The sequence below is a fragment of the Lampris incognitus genome, chromosome 17, assembly GCF_029633865.1.
Source record: "Lampris incognitus isolate fLamInc1 chromosome 17, fLamInc1.hap2, whole genome shotgun sequence".
NCBI classification, from domain to species: domain Eukaryota; kingdom Metazoa; phylum Chordata; class Actinopteri; order Lampriformes; family Lampridae; genus Lampris; species Lampris incognitus.
Window position 1 is genome coordinate 12,698,397 of NC_079227.1, and position 25,728 is coordinate 12,724,124.

General features: G+C 49.3%; 1 protein-coding gene across 1 annotated transcript; it reads left to right on the forward strand.

Annotated features, from left to right (window-relative positions):
• Positions 1–820: 820 nt before the first annotated feature.
• On the forward strand, positions 821–25,372 carry LOC130127372 (proline-rich protein 12-like). The gene is made up of 15 exons (XM_056296998.1): positions 821–1,285; positions 3,345–3,502; positions 4,820–4,981; positions 5,234–9,933; positions 11,058–11,285; positions 12,150–12,861; positions 13,442–13,944; positions 14,650–14,766; positions 15,317–15,450; positions 15,985–16,448; positions 19,909–20,028; positions 21,242–21,339; positions 21,543–21,674; positions 22,434–22,529; positions 23,977–25,372. Exons 1-15 carry the CDS (start codon positions 1,203–1,205, stop codon positions 24,109–24,111), a joined length of 7,842 nt encoding a protein of 2,613 aa, XP_056152973.1. The 5' UTR covers positions 821–1,202; the 3' UTR covers positions 24,112–25,372.
• The last annotated feature ends 356 nt before the right edge of the window (positions 25,373–25,728 follow it).

Here is a 25,728-nt window from a genome sequence, read left to right on the forward strand (position 1 = left end):
TCCCTCCCCCCCATTAAGCCTCCGCAATTGGCCTACCTAGAAGGTCTTGGGTTTACCATACACGTCAAATCAATCAAATAAACAAGGTATTTTAATAAGTGTACGGTTTATTCTGTTTCGTAAAACTGAAATTAAAGTTGAGGGTTTTTTTTTTGTTTTTGGTGCGTAAATAAAGAAAGAAAAAAAAACGCCCGCCGGCGGCCGGTGTGAGCGGAGGTCAAAGCGGAGTGCGTGTGTGCCGGAGCGGAGCGCGAGCGGGGCGCGAGCGAGCGAGGGGAGGACGGGAAGCGAGTCAGCCGCCTTCAAAAATGGCGTCCGCACAAGGAAAATGACTAAAAATATAAAAACGCGGCCTGCTTTCTTCGCTCTTCTCCGCTCGGTTTCACCGCGGGCCACGCCGGCGGGTCGTTGGTGAACACGCCGTCGTCGTGCGCCGACGAGAGGGAGACGAGAAACGGCGGAAATACGCAGAGAGAAGAGAGAGAAGAGAGAGAGAAGAGAGAGACAGCGATCCGTGTTTTTTGGGTGAAGGGAGAAAATAGCCCCGTTTTATTTTGATGCGTCGATACGGCGAGCTAGCATCCGCTAGCACGCGACGACTCGGGGGGGGCGGCGGGAGCGATTCGCGTGCAACAAAAATCACGATTTTGTGCAGGTCTTTTCGCTCGTGCGTAGGGGAAATGCTTTAAAGCAACGTGGACTATCGATTGCGATCTTTCCGACCGCGGTGCTAAGCGCGGTTGCAAAACTAGCCCTTAAAGGAAAGGGGAGGAGAGACGGGGGGGGGGTGAGGAAAGGGACGCATTCGATCTAATGTTTATCGGCGTTTCATCCATCGCCGGCGAAACCCTCCGCGTCTACACCATGACCGTGCACGGTTTCGCTACAAATCTGCATTCGTGGAAATGATAGACGGGGGACGTGTAAGGAAAGGAGAAAGAGTGATTTCGGAGGTGGCTTAAGTATATACCCCCCCCTCCAGACCCCCCTCTTTTTTTCATCCAGCTTTCTCCTCCCCTCCATTTCTCTTTTCAATATGCTGTTTTCCACTCCTGGGGACTTGCTTATGAAAACGGGAAAATAGCCTCACGTCGAGAACGGGGAAGACGGGTTTTTGCCTTCTTTTTTTTCTTCTCTCCTCCAACAGTCCGCCGCGATTGCGACTCCCCGTCGCTCTCGTCCTCGTCAAACACACCACGTAAATGGATAGAAATTACCCGGGAACAGGATTCGGCGATTTGGGCGCAGGAGCTGGATGGAGTTACGAGAGGTCGGCCAAAGCAAGGTATGCGTGCGCTCGGGAGGGGGGGAAAAGACAATGTGTTTGCATCAGTGACACTTTGCAGGAAAACAGTGTGCCCCGTGTAAACACATCGCCACCATTTCTGTCAGCTGCCATTAGGTGTGTTGCATTGTCATCCTTATAGTTGCATTGTAATAATTATAAACAGCGATCAAGCGGCGTGCATGTCGTGGGGGTGGGCGGGGTGTGGAAAGGTAAAAAAGGAAATGCATTGAATGTGATTGACTGACGGGACCATATAGGTTTATTAGGTAGACTGAAGGAAGGGGGTGGGGGTGGGCATATGTCTGGTCATCTATGGGAATTATTGTTCTGCTTTTGCTGTCCATCACACACACCCCTAATAAACTCATTGATTCATTTGGGTGTGATTGATTTGGATTCTGCTGAGACTGCAGAAGCAGCAATCCACGCTGGGACTCATTAACGTCAGACACTGAAATTAACCAGAGAGCTAAATTGTGTCAGACTCCAAATTTTTGTCCTGCGGGAGAACCCCCCCCCCCCCACACACACACCCCCACCCCCGTCTGCAGCGAATAAGAGATTTGGATTGCATTTTCCCAGGCGTGCTGCAGATTATCTGTGGCACTCCGGGCTTCGTGGTTTTACACCTCGGGCCACATGAGCAAATTGCGACGCGTTCGCATTTGTCGCCCCAACGTGAAACGACCCCAAGAGCGGCTCGACGGCGGCGTCAATAAAACGCAATAACCGGTGATGACAATTACCGGTGTGCACAACAGCTTCTCCTACTCGGTCGTTCAGCGCGGCTAGCGAGCTAGCGCCGTGGTGCCTGCGAGGCAGCGCAGGCCTCTGCGGGCAAACAAAACTGCCATGAATGAATCTGCTCGTGTCGGAGATAAAGTGGCCCGAGATTGCCCCCCCCCCGCCCTTAGCCGCCGCCGCGAGCCACCGATATTCGGCTGAACACCGTTGATGGCATCTACTAGTTTGCATGCACCATAGCCTCGGCCAGCTGTTAGCCAGCGCAGCACAATCAATGTCTCCCCAGTCGTATTGCTATAAAGAGAGCCTGTTGTGCCGTGCGAAAAGGGGGCTGTTTCTCCCCCCCCCCCCCCCGGTTGGCTAACAACTGCGCGTAATTCATGCGCGGCTCTTCCCACCAAACATTGCCGGCCCTTTGCAGCGAGGCCCAGCCTTCACATATCCGGCTGCTGAGCGCTGCTGGGCTGCCGGCCGATGCTACACTCGCTAGCCTACGAGCTAGCATGTGGTGCAGCTAACCAAATACGCTGTGCCGTGTCGTCTGCCAAACGCGGCCGTATGACGGGTTCCGTATCAACTTTAAGATACGGCTAATGGTTTAGTGGTGGAGAGGACGGTGCACCATTTTTCTCTTTTTTTGGGTTTGCTTCGTGATAATAAACAGCGTATTGGGCGGTCATGTCCCCTCTGATCACAGTGGTCAGTTTGCTAAGCGGTGGTTACGTTAGCGTGAGGTAACCAGTTTTGGAATTCAGTGTAAATCGTCCAATTCATAATCCTGTTTGTTCGTTTAATAGATATTATCTCGGGTAAAGGGAGATATTGCCGTGTTTTGAACCTAATATCAAAGACTCACTTTTATCCTGTGTACGTACCACTTGTTACAGTCATTGGGTACGAGGAGGGCACGTCTACCCAGGGTTGGGTACATCTACCCAGGGTTGGGTACATCTACCCAGGGTTGGGTACATCTACCCAGGGTTGGGTACATCTACCCAGGGTTGGGTACGTCTACCCAGGGTTGGGCACGTCTACCCAGGGTTGGGTACGTCTCTGTCAGTCTTACGTCCCTGATGGCAATGACACAGATGGATGTGGATTTTGGAGGTTCACAACGGGGAAGCCTGTGTGAACTTTTAATGATGGTGCAATGCACTAATTAATTTTGAAAGTGCATTTTACAAAGTGGGCCAAGTGGGCTCAGGAAGTGTTTTTTTTTCAGGGGTCACCCTTTGAAGGAAGGGGGTATGAAAATGTACTTTGAAATGAACTGATTAATGACACTCCATAATCCCTCTACCCCTCACCTCAGTCTTGTGTATGGGAGCTCCAGATCATCCCACCCGGAGTCTGAGCTCCTACACAGGCAAGCCTACGCCACCCCACACCCTCTGCAGAGCTATGCCACCAATCACCACCCAGGGAGCTCCGGCCAGGGCGGGGCCTGGGGAGCAGCTGGAAGGAGTTTGGGTAAGATAAATGTCATTCACCTTTCGTGTCACCACTGTATGGGGGCCCAGGATGTGAATTATTGTATCTGGCTGTGTTGGCCCCACTGAATCAGTCATTGAAAAATGTGCAGGTCTGTGATGACTTGATCTGATGATGTTAGAATGATGTTTTCGTTCACCATCCCTTCTTGATTTGTGACAATTACTGTGTAGTTGACAAATACATTGCTCTTACATGGAGTATATTTCATAATTTTGAAAAAAAAATTCATATGAATGAGTATTCCAAATGAACAGGATACATGTAGGCAAGTCATCTAATGGCTATGTTTACATGTCTGAAGCATGTAATCAGAATGAAACTGACGTGCAGAATACACTGCCCATGGTTCTGCTGTTTTACCGAACTAATTTTTGTTTTAAAGCTACAATCATAAAGATTGTAGTTTTGTTAAACTTGTTAACACCTATACTGATTACAATAGTGGTGTTTGACCGCTCCAAACAGTCACCAGTGCTGTTGTTTCAGCTCCTTCATCTTCATTGTTTAACAAAACAAAAGATAGCGGGACCTTAATTTTAGCTGTTTAGCATCTGTTGGTAAACGCCTTCTATGAGCTTGTTCTGCCATATCTGCTGATTAGCCAAAACAACTTCACTTCTTCAAACTCACTGCCTGTTTGGCAACTATGGCGAAGATGTAAAAAGTTATGTGCCTTATCGTTTTTTAGAGAAAGTCCTGTGGAGGAGTACCCATTAAAATGAATAATTACAAAAGCATTTCATATTTGGAAATTTGTTGAGTGTCTATCATCTTAAGTCAGCCAGCGATAAAAATGACCAAAAGGACTTAAGTACTAGTTTGTATGTAAATACTCGAGTGTCGCTGTAAAGCTGTAGTCGTTACCATTTAAGTGTTTTAAGAATTATTAATTCTTGCAAAAGTAAATTGTCTACAGGCCAGTTTTGTTAACCACATGACATATTTTGTTATATTACATTATTTTTGGCTCTTCTTGAAAGTCCTCCGCATTACTTACCCTAAATTGGACAAATGTGCAGTGAGAGCATGAATTGCATTTGTCCGTTCAAGTGATTACGTTGCTAAACATGGCTATAATCTGGTCAGTATCCTTTTTTTAGGGCAGGTTTAAATGGGAAAATATTATTTTTCTACACAAACTTTTCTTTCTGTGCAGAGATTTTGATTTGAAATTAATTCATGATAAGGTTTCCTCCATAACTATCAAATAACCTGCTTTGTATTCGTGCAGATGTTTTATAATTTGGATCCTTTTTAATTAGTTTTTAATGGTTCTATTTTTTGTTCTGTCAGGTCTGTCTGGGCTGTTCGACACGGGCCTGCACCATGCCAGCCCTTCTGGCCCCGATGCCTCTGTCATGAACCTGATCTCAGCCCTTGAGTCCCGGGGTCCCCAACCTCCCCCCTCAGCCTCATCCCTCCTGTCGCAGTTCCGCACGCCGTCCTGGCAGACAGGTGGGAGAGTGTGTTGACATTTAAACAGGCCTCTCAGTCAATATGACATTTACACAGCCCGCCCTGTTTGGCTGCATTGTCATTCCACTGCTGTGGTTTGGCAAAAAAGAACATTTGTTACAATATCTCTTACTTACTTAGTGAAATTATGATGGACCATAGCTTATTAATAAATGAATGCACTGTGGTTGTGTTAGTCTTGGATAAAGTGATGGATACTGGGTAATTTTGCCATTTGTCTTTTCCCAACAGCGATGCACACTCCTGCTCCGGCGGAGCTTTTCATCTCCGGCGCCCTGCCAGGCTCCGGCTCTTTCCCCTCCTCCTCAGCCCTCTCAGCCTATCAGCACCCGGCCTCCTTCTCCAGCCGCTCTTTTCCGGCCGCCTCCCTCTCCCTCCAGGACACACCCACTTTCAGTCCCACCTCAAATGGCCTGCTCTCCCCTCACGACCCCCTCCTTCACATCAAGGCTCCCTCCCAGTCCAGCCTGGGCTTTGACAGGCTACTGTCTTCACAGGGAGCCGCCAGCGCTGCCTATCGGGGTGGCCAGGACCCAACTGGCGCCACCTCTGCCCAGGCGTCCTCTGCTAGACACCTCCAGTCTCACCAGTTCAACCTGCTGTCATCCCAGCTCCAGGACCAGTCCTCCCAGCTCTATAATGCCTCAGTTTTTTCCTCAGCCCAGCCCCAGCCTCAACCCCAGTCCCAGTCCAGCTCAGGGCAGGAGCGCACTGTGTCACGACAGGACAGCGTCATCAAGCACTATCAGCGGCCCACGCCGGCCCAATCCCAGCTTGCCTCTTCTGCTACCCACTCCCTCCAGCACTACCTCAGCTGTGGAGGGGCAGGGTACCAGCAGATAGCAACCCACCACAGGCATGCTGGCCTCTCTTGCAGCCCCCTGGGTGAACACAGCCCCTCCTCTGACCACAAGCCCACCTCCCGTCCCGAGCAGTACCGGCCAATCATCCAGCCCCCTTACTCCTCTTCTTCATCTTCCTCTTCCTCTTCCTCTGCTGGCAAAGGGACCAAGAGCAGCTCCAGCAGCGGCTACTCCTCTGCCAGCTCTGCCTCCTCCTCTAGAACTCCTCACACTCCTCCCTCAGCCTCCTCCACCTCCTCTTCCTCCTCCTCTTCCTCTGCCACCTCAGGGGCCCATCCCTCCAACTCAATCCCCACCTCTACTTCCAGTGCAGCCCCCTCCAGACAGCAGCCTCCCCCTCAGTCTGCACCTCCTCCAGCTCCTCAGCAGCAGCAGCCTCCTCCTACTTCCTCCACCTCTGCCCCTCAGGCTCTCCCTAAATCCTGCCTCTCTGGGTACGGTTCCCCTGTACCCTCAGTGAAGACGCCCACCAGTGCCCTCACTGGTCAAACCCCACCTCAGCAGCAGCAGACCCAATCCTTTTCCCCCAGTCAGCCCCCCACGACCCACCTTCCTCAGTCCTATGGGGGCTTTAGCTCCCCTCAAGCACAGGACCTCAGCTCAGGCACTGGGGGAAAAGGCTATGGTGGTCTGGCAGGGCGAAGTCAGTCATACTCCACAGATGTTTATGGGACTGACTCTGCCTATGGCTCGCTTCCCTCTTCCCTTGGTGGAGCCGGAAGCCCGTCACTAGGCTATGGAGCACCAGGCCACTCCCCTGCCCTTTTAAGGTCAGGTGGGTCATCAAGCAGTGGAGCTTCTGGTGGAGGTAACAGCAGTAACACAGGAGGAGGGAACTCTGGATCAGGAGGTGGAGCAGGTAGCAGCATGGCCAATGAGAGAGGTGGGGGAGGCAGTGGAGGAGGATCTTATCATATCCCAGACTCCAGCCCCTCCCCATCTGGAAACTCTGCTATCATCCGCCCAGGGTTACACTCCCCAGTGCCTGCCTGTCCCACCCAGTCTCCTGGAGGTTCTGGCTCCAACAAGTACATGTCTTCAGTCCTCTCACCCACCTTCCTGGCCTCCCCACAGGGCTACCCCGATACTCGAGGCCCCAGTTCCCAGCCCCAGTCCTACCACCCAACCTCCTCCAAAGCTAAATCTGACACCTCCATGCTTGGGGTGGGCTCCCAAAGGTCCCAGGAGGAAGTGGATGATGATGAGGACTTCCTAATCCAGCACCTGCTGCAAGCCCAGGCAAGTCCAGCCCCTCAGGCTACCCATCACCACTCTCAACAGCAGCAACAACAACAGCAGCAGGCATCTCAACAACCGCAGCCCCAACCAGTGCCCTCAACCACTGACGCTGGCAAGGGGTTGCCCTATGACCTGGGCAAGAGCTCTGAGGAGAGGTACCACCTCCAAAGTGTCATCCGCACACACAGTGCCACCACCAGCTCTGGAGTTGCCAGTGCAGGATCTGGGGGGACAATTTCAGGCTTGGACAACCAACTAGAGATGTCACTGAAGAAGCAACAGCATCAACATCAGCAACAACAACACCATCACCAACAACAGCCACAGAGAAATGACAGAACAGTCACAGGTACCAGGAGCAGCGGCGGAAGAAGTGGTGGTGAACAAGTGCCCCATGCCCACCTCCATCACCATGACAACCTTGGCTCAGTAGTACACTACGGACGGGGCGACCCTTACTCCCAGCACTCTCTTGCTCCCCAGCACTCCTCCCACGGGCAGCATGTTTCCTCCCACACCCAGCTGCCATCCCACAGCCAGATGGAGCTCCAGAAGAAGCCCCCAGAGCGTGCCGATATCGCGTATCCTCGAAAGACTCCAGAAGTCCAGCAGCAGCAGCAGCATTCCCAGTCACAAACTGCTGCATCACTCATGGATTCCCCTACTGACCAGTCCCGGCAGCCGCCGCACCTGCTCCAGTCAGTTCTGTCCCACACCACCCGTGGCAAAATGGAGGCCCATCAACCCCACCACAAGATAGATTCTCATCAACAACAGCATCAACCACAACACCACAAAATGGACTCCCATCGTTCTCATCAGCAGCACCACAAAATGGATTCCCACCAACAACAGCAACATCAACAACAACAGCATCAACAGCACCACAAGATGGACTCCCATCCGCAGTCACAGCAGCACTCTATTGGCCAACCACAGTCGGTGATGGAGGGTGCTGGAGGCAGGATGGGCTCAGGCAAACATCAGACTCAGCCAACGTCTCAGGCCACCCAGCTTCAGCTCCAACTCCAGTCCCAGGCTCTAGAGGTAGTGGCAGCTCACTACAGCCATGGTCCGCCCCCAACCCAGCACGACCAGAGCCAGGCCAAGCAGAGCTCTGTTGTGTCTTCCCTGGACATGCTGGAGCGCTCGCTCTCTCAGACCTCAGGCTCAGAGGAGGATAGACGAGGAGGAGGAGCTAGTGGAGGAGGAGGTGGAGCTGGCACTGAGCGCCACAGACAGCAGGAGAGGCACCCTGCCCACCACCAGCAGCACTCCACCTCCGACCTCCACTCCTTCCTGTCTGAGCCTGACATGGGCTTGTCTACGCCCTCGCACATGCATCATCTGTCCCAGCACCACCCACAGCAGCAGCAACCACAACCGCAGCAACAGCAGCAGCAGCACTCCAACTCTCACCACCAACAAACCCACTCCCACCACGCTCATGGCCAACCCCACTCACAGCCTCAACAGCACCCACACCACATCCCGCCACCCCCGACCTCAACCCACTCCCAGCCTCAGTCTGACACCCAGCCATCCCTGTCTACCCAACTCACCCCCCAACAGAGTCAGCTTGAGCAGCAGCGCTCGGAGCAGCACCAGTTCGACACAGTTAGCCCTGTTGAGAAAGCTGGTCAAAACCAGCAGAGCAACCGCTTTGTGCCGCTGACATCCATCTGCTTCCCAGACTCACTCCTGCAGGATGAGGACCGCTCCTTCTTCCCAGGGATGGAGGACATGTTCTGTGCAGATGACTACAAGTCCAGCTGTGGAGGAGACACTGGACCGGGCCAGGAGGAGATGAACGAGAACCAGGGTAGTGCCCAGGAAGGACTAGATTCCTTGAAGGCCGGGCAGAGTGGGGGTGGAGGAGGGGGAGGTGCCGGGGGTGGCTACGACATGATGGGCCACCATGGAGGAGATCAGGGTTACGCCCAGTACTGCCATGGCTTGGAGGAGTCCGCTAACAACACCATGACCCTTGACCTTGACTCCCTAAAGACCCATGAGCTCCCCTCTACTGTCAACACTGAGCAACTGGGTTTGATCCAGTCCCAGGGAATAGGGATGGGCTCCAACAGCACTGGCCCCAACAGTTCCGGAGGTAAACTGTCATCTGGGACTGGGAATACTGGGACTGGCACAGGTTCTGGAGGCCTTCAGTCTCCCATCTTTTGCTCCTCACGTCCAAAGAAGCTCCTCAAATCAAGCTCCTTCCACCTCCTGAAGGAGCGTCGGGATCCCAACACACTGCCCAAGAAGAGCTATGCCCAGGAGTACGAATTTGAAGACGATGAAGACAAAGCAGACCAGCCCGCTGACATCCGCCTCAACAGCCGGCGTCTTCCTGACCTCCTCCCTGACCTGGTGTCCAGCTGCAGGAAAGGTGGAGGTGGGGGCGGGTCCCTGAGCCCCTTGATGGGAGACCTTGACTTCTATCATTCCCCAGGATACTCCTCCCTTGGGCCGCCGTCCCTGCTGCCTCAGGATGGCCCCAAGAAGAGGGGTCGCAAGCCCACCAAACCCAAACGGGAAGGTCCTCCACGACCCCGTGGTAGGCCCCGCATCCGACCACTGCCGGAGGCCTACACGCCCCGGGGGATGATGGGGGAGATGGGTGGGGCACCACAGGGCGGGGCTATGTTCAGTGTGGATGGACGGGGAAGGGGGCGGGGCCGTGGAGGGCGGGGTAGAGGAGGGAGGAGAGAGGACATGTTGATGGAAATGAGCGGGAAGGAGCAGGAGCTACATCACCTCCAGCAGCAGCAGCTCCACCATCAGCCCCAACAACAGCAGCATCACGAGCCAATACCACCTCTGAAGGTCAGTATGGCCACAAGGCGTTAGCACTTGCTCACAGCCGCACAACTCTAGTCACAGATAGGGAGTGCACCAGTGTTTCCCCTACCATTGTTTTGGTGGGGTGGACCACTCCGCTAAAGTAACCGACAACCTTGCCAAGAGAAATGGAGAAAAAAAATTGATTAAACAAGTGATTTGCTGCAGCGCCTGCAGGATGACGCTTGTAGCTTGGGGAGCCTATCGCTCTGCCTGAAAAAAATAAAAATAAATCTAGGGGAAGCACTGTGCATTGAAGCAATAGTTTGATTGAAAGGATCTTTTTTTATAACAGCCTGAGGGTAGACTTCACTAGTCAAGTTATTTAACTTGGAAATTGATTCGATAGTGGAGTTAGTTTACTTAAAAATATGTGCAACCTTGTAGAGATGACCATGAGTAATCCACCCAAAAATAATTTTTTCCTTTGTAACTGTATCGATCAAGCTTTACTCTGATTAAAAAAAAAAAACATATCAGTATTGTTACCAAACGGCACTTCTCTAACTGAATAGACTGTTTCTATGAGCCCACATCAGCCTAGTCATATCGTTAGCATTTGCTATTTATATAAGTAACACAAGGGAATAGCTTATCGGTAATGGTCTGTGTTTATTATGTTGGTTTCTCTTTGAAAGTTGATTTTTGCTGCTGTTTTTGTTGAACTTATTGACACCTATGACGTAGTAACGTAAGTGGTGTTTGATTTCTAAATCCCAGAGATCAGAATCAATGCTGTTACATCAGTACTTCCCCCATCACTGAGAAAAATGTGGTTGAACCAGAATAATGTTGTAGTATCTGTTGGAAAGGTCTTCTGCGAGGTTGTTTCTACTTGTTAGCTACAAAAACTTTACTGCTTTTCCAAACCGCCTTCTTTCACATGTGAGTGCTACGGTGATAGTGTAAAATGTTATGTACCACATCATGTTTCCCATAAGAGTCCTGCCGCACAGTAACCATTAAAGTGAGCAGATGAAAAAGTGTTCTTGATTTAGAATACTATGAATTATGTGCTAGTGATAGAAATGATCAACAGGGACACTCATGTTTTCCGGATGCATCTTTAAACTCGCCTGTTCGTTTTCTTGCTTTATATTTGGTTACAGATCAAATTGCCAATTGGTACCTTGTCATCCTCGGACTCCCTGTTAAGGACGGATTCTCTGTCTGGGACGGATCCCGCCCTGTCTGACGGTTCGGTGGGTTCGGCGCCATCCCTCGGTCTGAGCCCGGGGCCCCCCTGCAGCAGCGACAGCAGCCGGAGCCAGGAGAAGAACCGGCAGAAGGGCCAGATGATGAGCGAGGGGTTTGATGAGGAGGAGCTTGAAGGAAGGGTAAGCCTTGAGGGACAAGCGTCTACTGCATGGAGTAACTAATTTAAGTTTTACCGGTGCTTGGTCCCTCCAGACATCAGGTCATCATAACTTAGTTGAGATTAAAGTGTAGGCAATGTCTTGCGTTCAATATAAGATGAAGAAGTTTTATTCATTCTTAGAACAGTTTTCCGCACCACTTTTACGAGTACTTCGCAGATATAAAAAAAGAGATAAAATAGTAAAACGAGAATAAATTAATACGGACAAGAACTGTGTAATAACAGGCTTTAGCAAATCCCATCCAATAAAAACTTAGCTTTAAGAATGTCTTAAAGAGGACACAGACTTCATTAGTCTGTACTGAGTCTGAGTCATCATTCAAAACTCTGAAAAAGTCATTTTACACTTTGGCCAAGAGTTTGTTTTTTCTGTAGCGAAAGAATGCTATCCAAATTTGCCGTTCAGTCGAAACTGCGAGACAATATGTGATAGGGTGTCGGTCATGTTGCACAGTCAGGAAGTGCTCTTCAAGATCATTTCTATTGCAGTTCATATTTTTCTCATCTAATCAGGACAGTGAGGAGTGACAGGAAGGAGCATGTGGAGAGAGAGAGGGAGCAACGTGAGAGACAGGTCCTGAGTCTGATTTGAACCCAGGACGTTGAGGTTAGGGCTGGGCTCATGGATGCCATGAAGTGACTTGTTTTCCCCCATCAGAAGAGCGCGTCATTTCTGTCGATTGACCAACCAGAAATTGACCATTCATTTTTTTGATTTGGCGAATGTTTCTGGGCGGGTTATTCAAACACACAGATTGGTTTTAGAGAAGTTTGATTTAAACTTGATAACATGTGTGTTGTTTCTATGCTTGGTTTTTCTCAGGGGGACGAAAAGGACTCTGAGTCCAAGGCTGGCTTCATGGCTTCCTTCCTGGACTTCCTCAAGACAGGGAAGAGACCTCCAGGCCTGGAGATGGAGCCAGGCAATGGGGAGACCTCCCCAGGAAAACCCGGTAGTCTCCGTCCGCTCTCCCCAGCCCCTCCTCCCCCACCGCCTCCCCCTCCGTTCGGTGAGGCTGAAGGGAATGGGGGCCTGGCCTTGGGCGGCTGCCCTAGCCCCAAGCGGCTGGAGGATGAGCTGAAGAGAAACCTGGAGACTTTGCCCTCGTTCTCCTCTGACGAGGAGGACTCGGTGGGGAAGAACCAGGACCTCCAGAAGAGCATCTCCTCTGCCATCTCCGCCCTGTACGACACCCCCCAGTTGGCCTCCACACTCCAGCCTCCCCCACCTCCCCCGCCCTCACAGCCCCAGCCTCCTCCTGCCCCAACCCAGGCCCCTCTCACCCCCACCTTGCAGCCCCCAACGCTTAGTCCCCAGCCAGCCCTGCACACCCCCCACACCCAGCCTCCATCCAGGGAACCAGCCGTGCTCCAGCGAGAAGATTGCGAGACAGAGGAGAACGAAGAGCAAGAAGAAGAGGAGGAGGAGGAAGAAGAGGAGGGCCAAAGGTGCATGGACGGAGCAGGAGAGGAGAGCGACAGGATGGAGGACAGGGAAACACAGTTGGAGACACTAGTTGCTCCTCAGTTAGAAGGTAAATTTATCAATAGGCAATATATCAATAATACGGATATGAAACTAGATGTCATGTGGCGTCGTGGTTCTGATAATATGGTGGCAAATCTTAAACGCCGTCATTCCCTGGTCTGAAAGGCTGCATTACAGCAAAGCCATTCAATTTTCTGAAATTGTTTGACTGTTTTAGCTGAGTGAAATGAACAATGAATGTCTCTACCCGTTAGGTCATCTTATCCACCTTATATCGCAACATTTTCTTGTGTATTAATATCGTATGAAAGCACCAATAGTCATTCCCAAAATATCCTCACATTATCGATATTGAGGTATTTAGTCTTAAGTGTTGTGATATTTGATTTTATCAATATTGCCCAGCCCTATAAGGTGGGCGTTATCCACGCCTTACAACGCCACAAGACCACTGCCCCTGTTTGCGTGCTTTCTGGTTCAGTTTATTCCAGTGACCCTCATTTGCATCAGGCTGACATGATTTATTTTATTTCCATCTTTGTAACACTGAATAGAATGAATAAGATGTATTTTCTTTGTTTTTAATGTTACAAGTTGTCCAAACTGACCTCTCCTTCATTCGCCAGCTTCCCTTCCTGAACCTACCCCAGAGCCTGGGACCCCCGAGCCTCCTCTCGCCCCGCCCTCCCCTGCTTCCTCCTCCACCCCCTCACACTCCCCCCTGCCCCCCCTCTCGCTCCCGTCTCCGCTCCCCCCGCAGGAGGAGCTGCAGGAGGAAAACCCTCAGTCCTGTCCGAGTCCACTCCCCCCATCCGCCCCCTCTCCCGCACCTCCTCCTGCTGCTGCCTTGCTCCCTCCAGCCTCCACCACACCTCCTCCCCAGCCACACCCGCCGTCCTCGCCGCCAGCCCCGGCTCCCAGCGAGTCTCCCCAGTGCTCCCCAGAGCCCCCTGCCTCCCCTGAGGAACCGCCACCCCCGAAAATCACCTCCCTCCACCTGGCTCAGAAGCAGGAGGACGCGGCCATCGTGGGGGAGAGCGAGGAGGATGAGAGCGAGAGCGGGGGGGAGGGGATCTTCCGCGAGAGGGATGAGTTTGTGGTGCGGGTTGAAGACATTCGGACGCTAAAGGTGTGTGTGTGTGTGTGTGTGTGTGTGTGTGTGTGTGTGCGCGTGCATGCATGTGTGTGTGAGAGAGAGAGACTTTTGATGTTCCTTAATGAACAGATCACTTCATAAAACAAAACAAACTATCTACATACCTAAAAACCTAACATACAACCTCCACCTCACAAACCACCACACACTCTCTCTTACTCACACCCACCCACACACACCAGCCACTGCCGTGAGTCCCTCGCCACCATCCCCACATGGTCAAAACCCACGGTATTATTCACCCAGCTGTAATTCTCATACTCTGCTCTCAGGAGTGAAAAGGGCCACTGGATCCACACATCCACTCATCCTGCTCGGGGGGGGGCTGGGTGTATATGTACGTGTTTCTGCATGCCTGTTTGTCTCTACATGTCTGTGATTGTGTGTGTATCTGGTTGTGTCTGTGTATGTCTGATTTTGTGCTGTATGTCTAAGACTATATGTATGTGTGTCTGATCATGATCATGGGTTTGGTGTGTGTGTGCGTGTGTGTGCGTGCACGTGACGGTTAGCAACCCGACTTTTCCCTTCTGTAAATTTGTTAAAACCTTTTTCTATTTGGTAAAGCCACTCGCCAATTTACTACTAAGTTTCCTTAATTAGCCAACTCTGTATGTGTGTGTATATATTATATATGTGTGTGTCTGTTTGTTTATTTGTTTTTGTTTACTTGCACAGCTGGCGCTGCAGACTGGCCGTGAGCCCCCGCCCATCTGGAGGGTGCAGAAAGCTCTACTGCAGAAGTTCAGCCCTGAGATCAAAGATGGACAGAGACAGTTCTGTGCCACCAGCAATGTGAGTGACCCTCAGCATGAAGCATCTGTTACCACACATATGACAGAATGTTGGCTGGATCTCATCAGGTTACCTTGACAACAGATCTGACATTCTTTTCAAATCCCCGGATCTTCTCTCGGGGGGGAATGTGTCACAAGTCAACATCTGAGACCACGGGGGATTCTGTCATTGCTTACGAAACAGAACGGTTTTCGGTACCACGTTGTTACCAGCTTTCAGATGCCATTGAAAGGCCATTAGACAAGATTTAGAGTGCTTTAGACAACAGAATAGTAAGCTCGTATATATACAGTAATCGTATCAGAGGAGGAGTCACTTGTTATCAAAGAGCAGATAATTCAGTCTGGAGTTCTTCATAAGCGGATGTCATTGACAGAGAAATATCTAGATGACTAGATGGGTAGATGGATAGATAGACAAACAGAAGGATGGATAGAGATGGATGCACATTTACCAGCGTCATCGCAGGCATTCGATGCTCAGCCTGTTGAAATTTGATTTATGACTGAATAATTAATCCCCCCGCCCCCATCTCTCTCTGTCTCAGTATCTCGGCTACTTTGGAGACGCCAAGAAGCGGTACCAGCGGCTCTATGTCAAGTTCCTGGAGAATGTCAACAAGAAGGACTATGTCCGTGTTTGCTCCAGGAGACCCTGGCGAAGAACTGCACCTGCTCTCAGGTCTTTGCTGCAAGCATTTGTTGAGCACTCCCTTATGTTAGATGAGTCAATATTAGAATTTTGTGGCATCCACATCCTCAAAGAAGGTTGAATCAGTCCCATCTGGATAAAACGTTTATTGACAGATACATTTCATCACTCATCAAAGTGACACCTTCAGTCTGAACTGACTGCAGGTATCCCAAACCCTTATAAACAGTACAGTACAGTGCCTCACAACCGAAACCAACGACCAGTTTCATATGCTAATGTGGGTGTGGCCATTGATCCATTCACAGAAGATTGGGTATTGTTGCAATCACAGCATTGTAAGATGGCGACAGGTGCATAACGACCGAAACCAATGACCGGTTTCCTATCAAATATGGGTGTGACCATTAACTAGAGTTTCGATGGCCGTGTGTAGTATTGTGTTGTATCCAGATGAACTGATTCAACCTTCTTTGAGTTTCTTACCTGGATTATTGAGCATGCGTCAAGACTCTGATGTGTGTATTATTCGTTAATACCAAACTGTACCTCCTTCTGCCACAGACGCCAGACGCTCCCCCGAATGGCTTCCCAGCCGGTCACCCAGCCTCCCCCACCCCCGCCACCTCGAGCATCCGAGAAAGAGGAGCGGGTGGCACCGCCAGTCCAGCGCGAGCAGAGGGAGAGAACGAGGAGCAAGGAACAGCGGGAGAAGAAGGAGGCAGCGGCCGCCATGGCTAAAGCCAAGGAGCGAGAGAAGGAGAAGGAGAGAGAGAAGGAGAGGGAGAGAGAGAAGGAGAGGGAAAAGAGGGTGCATCCCCAGCAGGAGAAGGCAGAGCGAGGGAAGGGGAAGGAGGAGAGGAAAGCAGTGGAGAGGAAGGAAAAGGTGAAGCCAGACCGTACCCCCAAGTCCAAGCCAACCAAGGTGAAGGCAGAGCCTCCGCCAAAGAAGAGGAAGAAGTGGCTGAAAGAGGTGCCTTCGTCGTCCGACTCCGACTCCTCAGAAGAGGCAGCCAGTGAGGACGAGGGTAAGGATGCCATTTTGTATTCTTGCGATCGGTGTTTTCTTTTCTTTTTTTTCCTCATCAGAAGCCATTTTAACGCTGTTTTGTTTTCTTTCTATCAAATCCAAAAGTCATCTCACAGGTTTATTGGTATATTACCATCAGGCTGCTGTAACAGGCTGTACCTGTCAGCATTTTTCACCCGTCAGTAAATTCTGTTGGAGCCTCCTCTAGGCTGTCAGCACACAGAGGAGGTGGGGAGAGGAGACAGACATAATGGAGAGTGGGGTACAATAGGTAAAGGTGTTTGCAGGAAACAGACAACCGTATTATATAACAAGGCACCAATACTTCCATGGTTGACGGTTCAATTCCTAATGGTTAATATAAGCAGCTGAGAGCATGACTGGACAATAATTCGATATCATCTTTTTAAATTGTCTGTATGCATGTTCAATAATCCAGGTAAGAAAGGCAAGAAAGTTGAATCAGTTCATCTGGACACAACGTTTATTGAGAGAGAAACATTTCATCACTCATCTAAGCGACCTCTTTAGTCTCAACTGACTGCAGGTATCCCCACCCTTATATAAACAATACAGTGACATAATGACCGAAAACAACGATTGGTCTTTCTCATATCTCATCATCAACCGCTTCTCCGGGGTCGAGTCGCGGTGGCAGCAAGCTAAGTAGGGCACTCCAGACGTCCCTTTCCCCAGCAATGCCCTCCAGCTCCTCCTGGGGGATTCCAAGGCATTCCCAGGCCAGATTGGACATGTAGTACCTCCAGCAAGTTCTGGGTCTACCACGGGGTCTCCTCCCAGTTGGACGTGCCCGGGAAACCTCCAAAGGAAGGCGCCAAGGAGCCATCCTAATCAGATGCCCGAACCACCTCAACTGGCTCTTTTTGACGTGAAGGAGCAGAGGCTCTACTCCGAGCTCCCTCTGGATGCTCGAGCTCCTCACCCTATCTCTAAGGCTGAGCCCAGACACCCTACGGAGGAAACTCATTTCAGCGGCTCGTATCTGCAATCTCACCCTTTCAGTCACTACCCAAAGCTCATGACCATAGGTGAAGGTTGGAATGAAGATTGACTGGTAAATTGAGAGCTTTGTCTTCCGGCTCAGCTCCCTCTTCACCACAATGGTCCAGTACAACGTCCGCATTACTGCTGATGCTGCACCAGTCCACCTGTCAATCTCCCACTCCATCCTACCCTCATTCGTGAACAAGACCCCGAGATACTTGAACTCCTTCACTTGAGGCAACAACTCATCCCCCACCCGGAGGGAGCAATCCACCATTTTCTGGTAGAGAACCATGGCCTCGGACTTGGAGGTGCTGACTTTCACCTGGCCATTTCACACTCAGCTGCAAAGTGCCCCAGTGTGCGCTGGAGGTCATGTTCTGATGAAGCAAACAAAACCACACCATCTGTGAAGAGCAGAGATGCAATTCTGATGTTCCCAAAACGGACACAATCCTCACCTTGGCTGCGCCTTGAGATCCTGTCCATGAATATCACAAACAGAATCAGAGACAAGGGACAACCTTGGCGGAGTCCGGCTGGCCTGTGGATGGATGTGTGGCCACCCTTTCAAGGATGAGGATGTGCACATCCTTGATAGGGAGGAACGCTGGTCAAAGAGGCCATCTATCTGAAGAGGGAGCGACCATCCCTGAAGGGGGGCTAAGAGTACATCTGTCACCATCTTACAATGCTGTGATTGCAACCATTCCCAAATCCTCTGTACACATGGCCAGTGTAACTCTAGTTAATAATGGTCATGGCAATTTGCATATGAAACTGATCGTTGGTTTCGGTCGTTACGCCACTGCATTGTTTATAAGGGTGGGGACACCTGCAGTCAGCTGAGACTGAAGAGGTCACTTAGATGAGTGATGAAAGGTTTCTCTCAATAAACGTTGTGTCCAGATGAACTGATTCAACTTCCTGTGATCATGAAGTTGTACTGTATACTGATGAAATTTGGAGATTTTCAGAACCTGCTACACAGTTTTCTCGTCTAAATGAATGATAACCAGAATCTGTTAACTTAAAGTTCGCACAAAATGAGATCTGAAATATTTGAGGGGAGTATTATTTGAAAACTATTTTTGGTTCGATATTGTACTTTGCATTACCAAACAGTTCAATGTGATGAACCTCAGTTGGACTCTTAAGCATGGTAATTTTGTGTTTGTAAACAAATGCTGTGATATATATCAATATTGTGTAAAATTCCCTATGATTATGGTGTTTATATTTTTCTCATATTGCCCAGCACGAGCCTAGAATAATCTTCTCACAAGTGTAAATCACTTGGTATGAAAGCATTCACATGTTGGCCGTTGTGTGTTGCTGTGGTTAAGATGCCAAATGTGGTGCTACTCTCAGGCATCAATATTGGCATTTTCACACTGGCCAAAAGACCCGCTAACATCGGCCTGTGGTGGTGAATGTTACATTGAGCAAAGGCAGATGTTAGCGGGTTTTTTGGCCAGTGTGAAAACGCCTTACGTGTCAGGATGCGGTTTTCACCCTGCATTTAAACCTCCACTTGGCACATTTTAAGTCGATGTCTCCTTCCCTGGAAAAATACGCATAACTAATCTCTTTAAAACAGACAAAGCTGCTCAATCAGCTTTTTTCCCTCATCCAGCAGATATCCTGACCATCTTGTTTTTTCCATATTCATAAGTAGGTGACCATCTGAGCTCCTTGCTCCTTCGATATGGGTGTGGGTTGGAGATGCGTTGTTCTTGCATTTTGTCATTAACTAGTCTCTCCTCTGTGCGGTATTTGGGTGGTCACGTCTTTCTCTTTCAGTTTTTTTTTTCAATTTTAAGCCGAGTATTGGTCTTGGTTATACGCTGAACACACAGGACCAAAAATGAAAATGAACATAGTGTTCTGCACATGGAAAGAAATTGCTTGAGTGTTACCTAAAAATATCCAAATTGGCAAGTAAGAATATTGGTAAGAACTGATATCTTTCTGCACAGAATCCAAAAAGCAACAACTGTGTTAAACAAAAAGAAGAAAAAAAAATACTTGCTTAGGATTTCTACTCTTTACTGACATGTTTAGTACTTCACCGCTGAAGAGCCAGTATGTACAGAGGGTATAATGACAGTATGTGGAACTGATTGGGTGGTTTTAATCAACATTGGTGTGAAATACAGTACAGTATACAATATTATACAATATACATATTTAGTATACACATTTAGTATACTATGTTGCACGTGGATACAATCTGGCTTTGATGTGGTTTCACTCAAAGTCCAATCAGCCAGGACTCACAAGTATCAGATGTGCTGAGGTATGAAGATGGTACTAAAACACAGTCTCTCCCTGTCTCTCTCTGTCTCCCTCCCTCCCTCCCTCCCCCCCCTCTCTCTCTCTTTGTTTCTCTCTGTCTCCCTGTGTGTGTGTCTCTCTCTCTCTGTGTCTCCCTGTCTCTGTCCTCCACCCAGTGCCTGTGAAGGGAGGCGTGAACAACCGGGCCATGAGGGAGATGTTTAGGAGCTACGTGGAAATGCTGGTCAGTACCGCCCTCGACCCCGACATGATCCAAGCTCTGGAGGACACAGATGGTGAGGGAAGCAAAATACACACACAGCACTCTTATCTTTCTGCCAGATACTCCCTCCTATGTAGCTAGTATGTATTTTGATATCGACATAACCAAACCCACAGCGCATTGCTGTCATGTCTGAAATTCCTCTTTTTGGTTTTGGATTTTAGCCAAAAGGCAGACTTGGTATTTGCTAACGTAATACCAGTTGGATCAATTGAAATGGCAACTGGAACTATTCAGAGAGTTCAATGTGAAAACACCCAAAAAAAAAAAAATATATATATATATATATTAAAAAAACATACACAAATATACAGAAATACATACACACACTGATGCACACATTGAGACAGAAATACTTAAGAGCCACAGTCACATGTAAATACTCTCACAGAGCCACACAGATGCACACTTGCATTCAAACACACAGACATTTATACAGACTGACAGATACAGAAAACAGTTAAACACAGATGTATTCAGACACACACACAAACAAACATACTTGCACAGGTTGAAGTGAAGAGATAAATGCACATAAACACACTCTCAGATGCACTCATGTAGATATAAAATGCCTCACACACACAAACACACACAACTTCTCTCTGGTCTCCTCAGCCTGTTTTGGGAGCCTTTCTCTCTCAGCAGCTCTCGCCACACGTGGTGAAGAGACAATGAGAACTCAGACGTAGATCGCCGAGTGAGAGAGTACATATCTTTCTGGGGGGGGGGGGGGTCCGGGGGGGGTTGAGCTGCCTCCCGCGTCCCACGGAGATTTTCCCCTGGCTGTTAGAATGGGAGAGGGTTTTACTGCAGCTCGCCGCGCGTGACTGGTGTGCTGACGAGCCAGCTGTCTTCCGGGCAGCGGGCCCGTCCAGAGCGTCTTCAGCAAGCGTTCTTTTTTTTTTAGATGCTTAGCACACGGTTGGGCGCAACAAGTCGGCGACAGTAGAAAACACTGCTGGTAAATCCTAATCCCAAGGCTGCGCTTGTCAGCTCAACTTAGACAAACAAGACCGACTGTTTGATGAGAATTTTCAGGCACGTTCTCCTCCAACTGCGTCTCCGTGACATCCTTTTGTGTGCTCTTGGAAAAACCAGACAAACAAGGTGCAACAGATTTGACAGTAACTATGGCAACGGTTCGATTTGCCCCCCTCAGGCGATGGCTTGCCGTCGTTAGAACAGTGGCTAATGACAGTCGCCTCACTTTGATTGGTCCTCAGATGAGCTGTACCTCCCCCCGATGAGGAAGATTGACAGTATTCTCAGTGAACAGAAGAGGAAGCTGTTAAAGAGGGTTGGCATGAGCTCTCAGCACCAGGTAATCTGCATAAAAGTTGACTTAGTTTCCTTCTGAGTCCTTCACTTTGTTTCAATCGGTGCTGCTTGGCAACCCCAGGCACAAAGATGGCATCAAGCCTGCAAGCACCCTGGTCACAGACAGCTGGTCCTTGGTGTATGTAGTGCTTTATTCTGTGTGTATTTCTAACATCCTGCCCTGCTTCTTCCTCCCTCCCGTGGCAGGAGACTCTTCACGCCTACCCTCAGATCATCGTGGAGCCTCTGGACTCTGGAATGGTCAGGGTGCGGCTCAGCGGGGAGGCTTACAACCGTAAGACCCTCAATAGAGTCAAGAAGACCCTGCCAAAACCGCAGGTAGGTGTGTGTGTGTGTGTTTTGAGCTGAAAACTAATTAGTCAGAAGGGATAGAGTAGTGTAGTAGGGCAGCATGGTGGTACAGTGGTTAGTGCAGTCACCTCATAGCAAAAAGGTCCTGGGTTCACGCCCCAGGGTCATCCCGGGTCGTCCTCTGTGTGGAGTTTGCATGTTCTCCCCGTGTCTGTGTGGGTTTCCTCCGGGTGCTCCGGTTTCCTCCCACAGTCCAAAGAGATGTAGGTCAGGGGAATCGGCCATATTAAAATTGTCCCTAGGTGTGAATGCGTGTGTGTGTGTGTGTGTGTGTGTGTGTGTGTGTGTGTGTGTCAGCCCTGTGCTGGCCTGGTGGCCTGTCCAGGGTGTCTTCCTGCCTGCCGCCCAATGACTACTACTCTGACAGCAGGGTAAGCGGTTTGGCTAATGGATGGATGGATGGATGGATAGAGTAGTGAGAGAAATTCATCCAGAGCTTGTGAAGCAAGTGGTGATTCGCTGACATCACACTGCTGGAGTGCAGCTAGTGTTAGCAAGCTAATGACTTAGCATGCAAAACACATGTAGTGTGTGTGTATAGTGATACTTGGTTTCCATTCAGGCCTTTCTCCCTACTCCCTAGCAATGGAAGATATACGTGTCTGTCTTTCTGTCCATTTTGTGCTCATGCGGACTCACCTGTGTACGCAGAGGTGTGTGATTGGTGCTGATTGCAACTTTGACTGTTAACTGGTGGGATCTTTAATTTGATCCCTCCTCTTTCAGGACCTCAAACTGTCTGCAGAGTCATACCGGATCTACAGTCTCTACCACTCTCTGCACCACTATAAATACCACACTTTCCTTCAGTGTAAGAAAGAGGTAAGTAGGCCCTCCCGTCTACCAAGTACAGCTGTTTACACACCGACTGATGAGACCGATAATACCGTAAGGGTTGGGGTAAGCATGACCTGATGACGTGATCAGAACCACCTAAATTGTTGCTCAGCCTTACTGTATAACGGTGTTGAAACTGTGCAGGTGAAAAACACAATAACGTCTGTGTAAGGCGGGGTGTTAAACAACGGTCGGCCCAGTTCCTGTGATTTTGAATGCAGAAATCAGGGGGTAGTCGTTTACTTTGTTTGAATCCGTGTCACTCAGAAATACCTGCTATTTGTTATTTACTAGTTGTCATTCCTCATGAAAACCGAAATACTACACAAAAGCACCTTTTGATTACATCAGAAAGATCAATGGACATGCCAGTTGGCGTGGGGGTTTATTTTAACATTTAAGACCCTTTATCTTACGGTTATTGGTGTTTTGTCTATTTTTGCCTTTTTAAGCTGTGTGGTGATGTGTTCTGTGTCCTGAGGTGTTTCTGTTAGCTGCCTGTTGATGGTGCATTTAGGTAGAATTTTCTTTTTGACTACAAGGATGGTTTGATATGGAAGTCTCCTCAGGATCAGCAACTGTCACCATCTAGCTCGGGGTGACAAAACATATGAAATCGGGGGCGTCCGGGTGGCGTAGCGGTCTATTCCACTGCCTACCAACACAGGGATCGTTGTTTCGAATCCCCGTGTTACCTCCGGCTTGGTCGGGCGTCCCTACAGACACAATTGGCCATGTCTGCGGGTGGGAAGCCGGATGTGGGTATGTGTCCTGGTCACTGCACTAGCGCCTCCTCTGGTCGGTCGGGGGGGCCTGTTTAGGGGGGAGGGGGAACTGGGGGGAATAGCGTGATCCTCCCATGCGCTACGTCCCCCTGGCGAAACTCCTCACTGTCAGGTGAAAAGAAGCGGCTGGCGGCTCCACATGTATTGGAGGAGGTATGTGGTAGTCTGCAGCCCTCCCTGGATCGGCAGAGGGGGTGGAGCAGCGACCAAGACCGCTCGGAAGAGTGGGGTAATTTGCCGGATATATCTGGGGAGAAAAAGGGGGGGGGGGAGACATTTGAAATCGCCATGGAAATGGCCCCTGGACTGTTTCCTGTTGTCTTTGACAATTTAAAAAAAAAAATCAAAGAAAGATTAAAATTAAGGAGAAAAGTTATGTAATGATGAGTTGAATAGAATTGCAGCTTTCATTTAAAGCACATTGTGATTCTTAGTGTTTATTTAGAAAAGTTTATTATAACCAAACGACAGCGTTTCAAAGTTTTGGTGTCCAAGGACACCAGAGATGACACCTGAGCTGAACCTGATCCTGCAAGATTCTCAACTCATGCTATCGTTGTGTGTGTGTGTGTGTGTGTGTGTGTGTGTGTGTGTGTGTCTCTCTCTCTCTCTCTCTCTCTCTCTCCTCCCTCCCTCCTGTTCTCTAGACCAACACAGTGGAGCAGGCCACTGAGGACCCGGGTCAGGAGGAGGTGGTGCAGCAGTGCATGGCCAACCAGAGCTGGCTGGATGCTCTCTTCGCTTCCTTCATCGACCTGCTGACGCTCAGCGCCAAGGCCTGAGAGAGGACAGGACAGGGGAGGGGAGGGGCGACGTGAATGACAGAAATGCTTAAGAACAAGCAGGAAGTTGTGGGCCCTGCTGTACAGCCCCCTGCACCCCACCAAAACCTCCCTCGTGCCTCTTGAGAGCTGAGGAGGAGTTTTTTGGAGGATAACAAGGCGCCCATTGATGTGACCTCGGACACTGATCCCTCTTTAATTTTCTTCTGCCCTTTCCCCCCCCCCTGAAAGACTGATAAAGGAATCGTCTCATTCTGAGAGGATGACAAAAAGCTGCCGGGGGCACCGGGGGTCACTCGCAGACGGCCGAGGTCGATGGCTAACCGGCCAGCCGCGAAATGGGTGGGGGTTTTGCAGAGGTAAAAGGTCAAGAGAGGAGCCAGGATCCACGCCAAGCGGAGGCGGAGTCACTGGCCTCTGTGTCAGGGAGACGATAGTTTTAAAGGGAAAAAAAAGAAGAAGAAAAAAAAACAAACTTAGTACCGATTAGTTTTTACATAAATTATTTTTTGAGAAGAACTTTAACATTAAGCGGTCAGCTTTTTGGAGAGCGGGAGGGTGGCGAGAGTGCTTTTTAAACGTGCGAGCCGAGCGAGGCGGAAAACGTAGAGCGGCCCCACGGACGGAGTGCGATGGAAAACGGAAGCTCCCGCTCATCGTGTGCTACGCCAGGAGCGGCAACACCCAGCTCTGTGACAATAATATATAGACATCTTTTTATTATTTATACAGGGACGTTTTTAACAAACTCTCACGTGCGCTGGGATGCTGCCCTGACATTTTAGATAACATTTTTTTCTCCCGCAGGTTAAATATACTAATCATAACATATCCGAGATGTCTTCCCTTCTATACAAAAGAGCAACAGAGGAGACACAGATATTGACTCAACAACAGTATGGCTGTAAAAAAGATAAAGAAAAAAAAAGAAAAAAAAAGAAGAGAATGGAAAAGTATATTTGAAACTTTTAACATCGTAGTGGTTCAGTTCAGTCATCCGATCATGCAGGTGCAAAGAGAGAAGTAAATAACTATCGGCTTCCCCAAAGGAAGCCAGTATAAATACGTAATATTTAAAGAGGAAATAGTCATTTCATTTTTATCATTTTGATGTTTGTGACATACTATGACTTATTTTGGAAACAATCTAATTTTCCAAAAAAAAGAAAAAAAAGAATGTGTGTAAATATTGTATAGTTCTTGACAATTCTTTGTTCTTCTGTACATTAACTCCTGTATTTGAGAAACAAATAAAATTGGCAAAAAGAAAACGTGTGTGCGCGTGTGTGTGTGAGAAAGAGTTTGTGTGTGCGGATGTGTATTTGAGGAACAGTTTATGTATTTGTGTGTATGTGTGTGTGTGAGGATGTGTATTTGAGGAAGAGTTTATGTATTTGTGTGTGTGTATGTGTGTGTGTGAGGATGTGTATTTGAGGAAGCGTTTATGTATTTGTGTGTGTGTGTGAGAAAGAGTTTGTGTGTAAGGATGTGTATTTGAGGAAGCGTTTATTTGTGTGTGTGTGAGAAAGAGTTTGTGCGTGAGGATGTGTATTTGAGGGAGAGTGTGTATTTGTGTGCGTGTGTGTGTGACAGAAATTGCGTGTGTTAGTTTGTGTG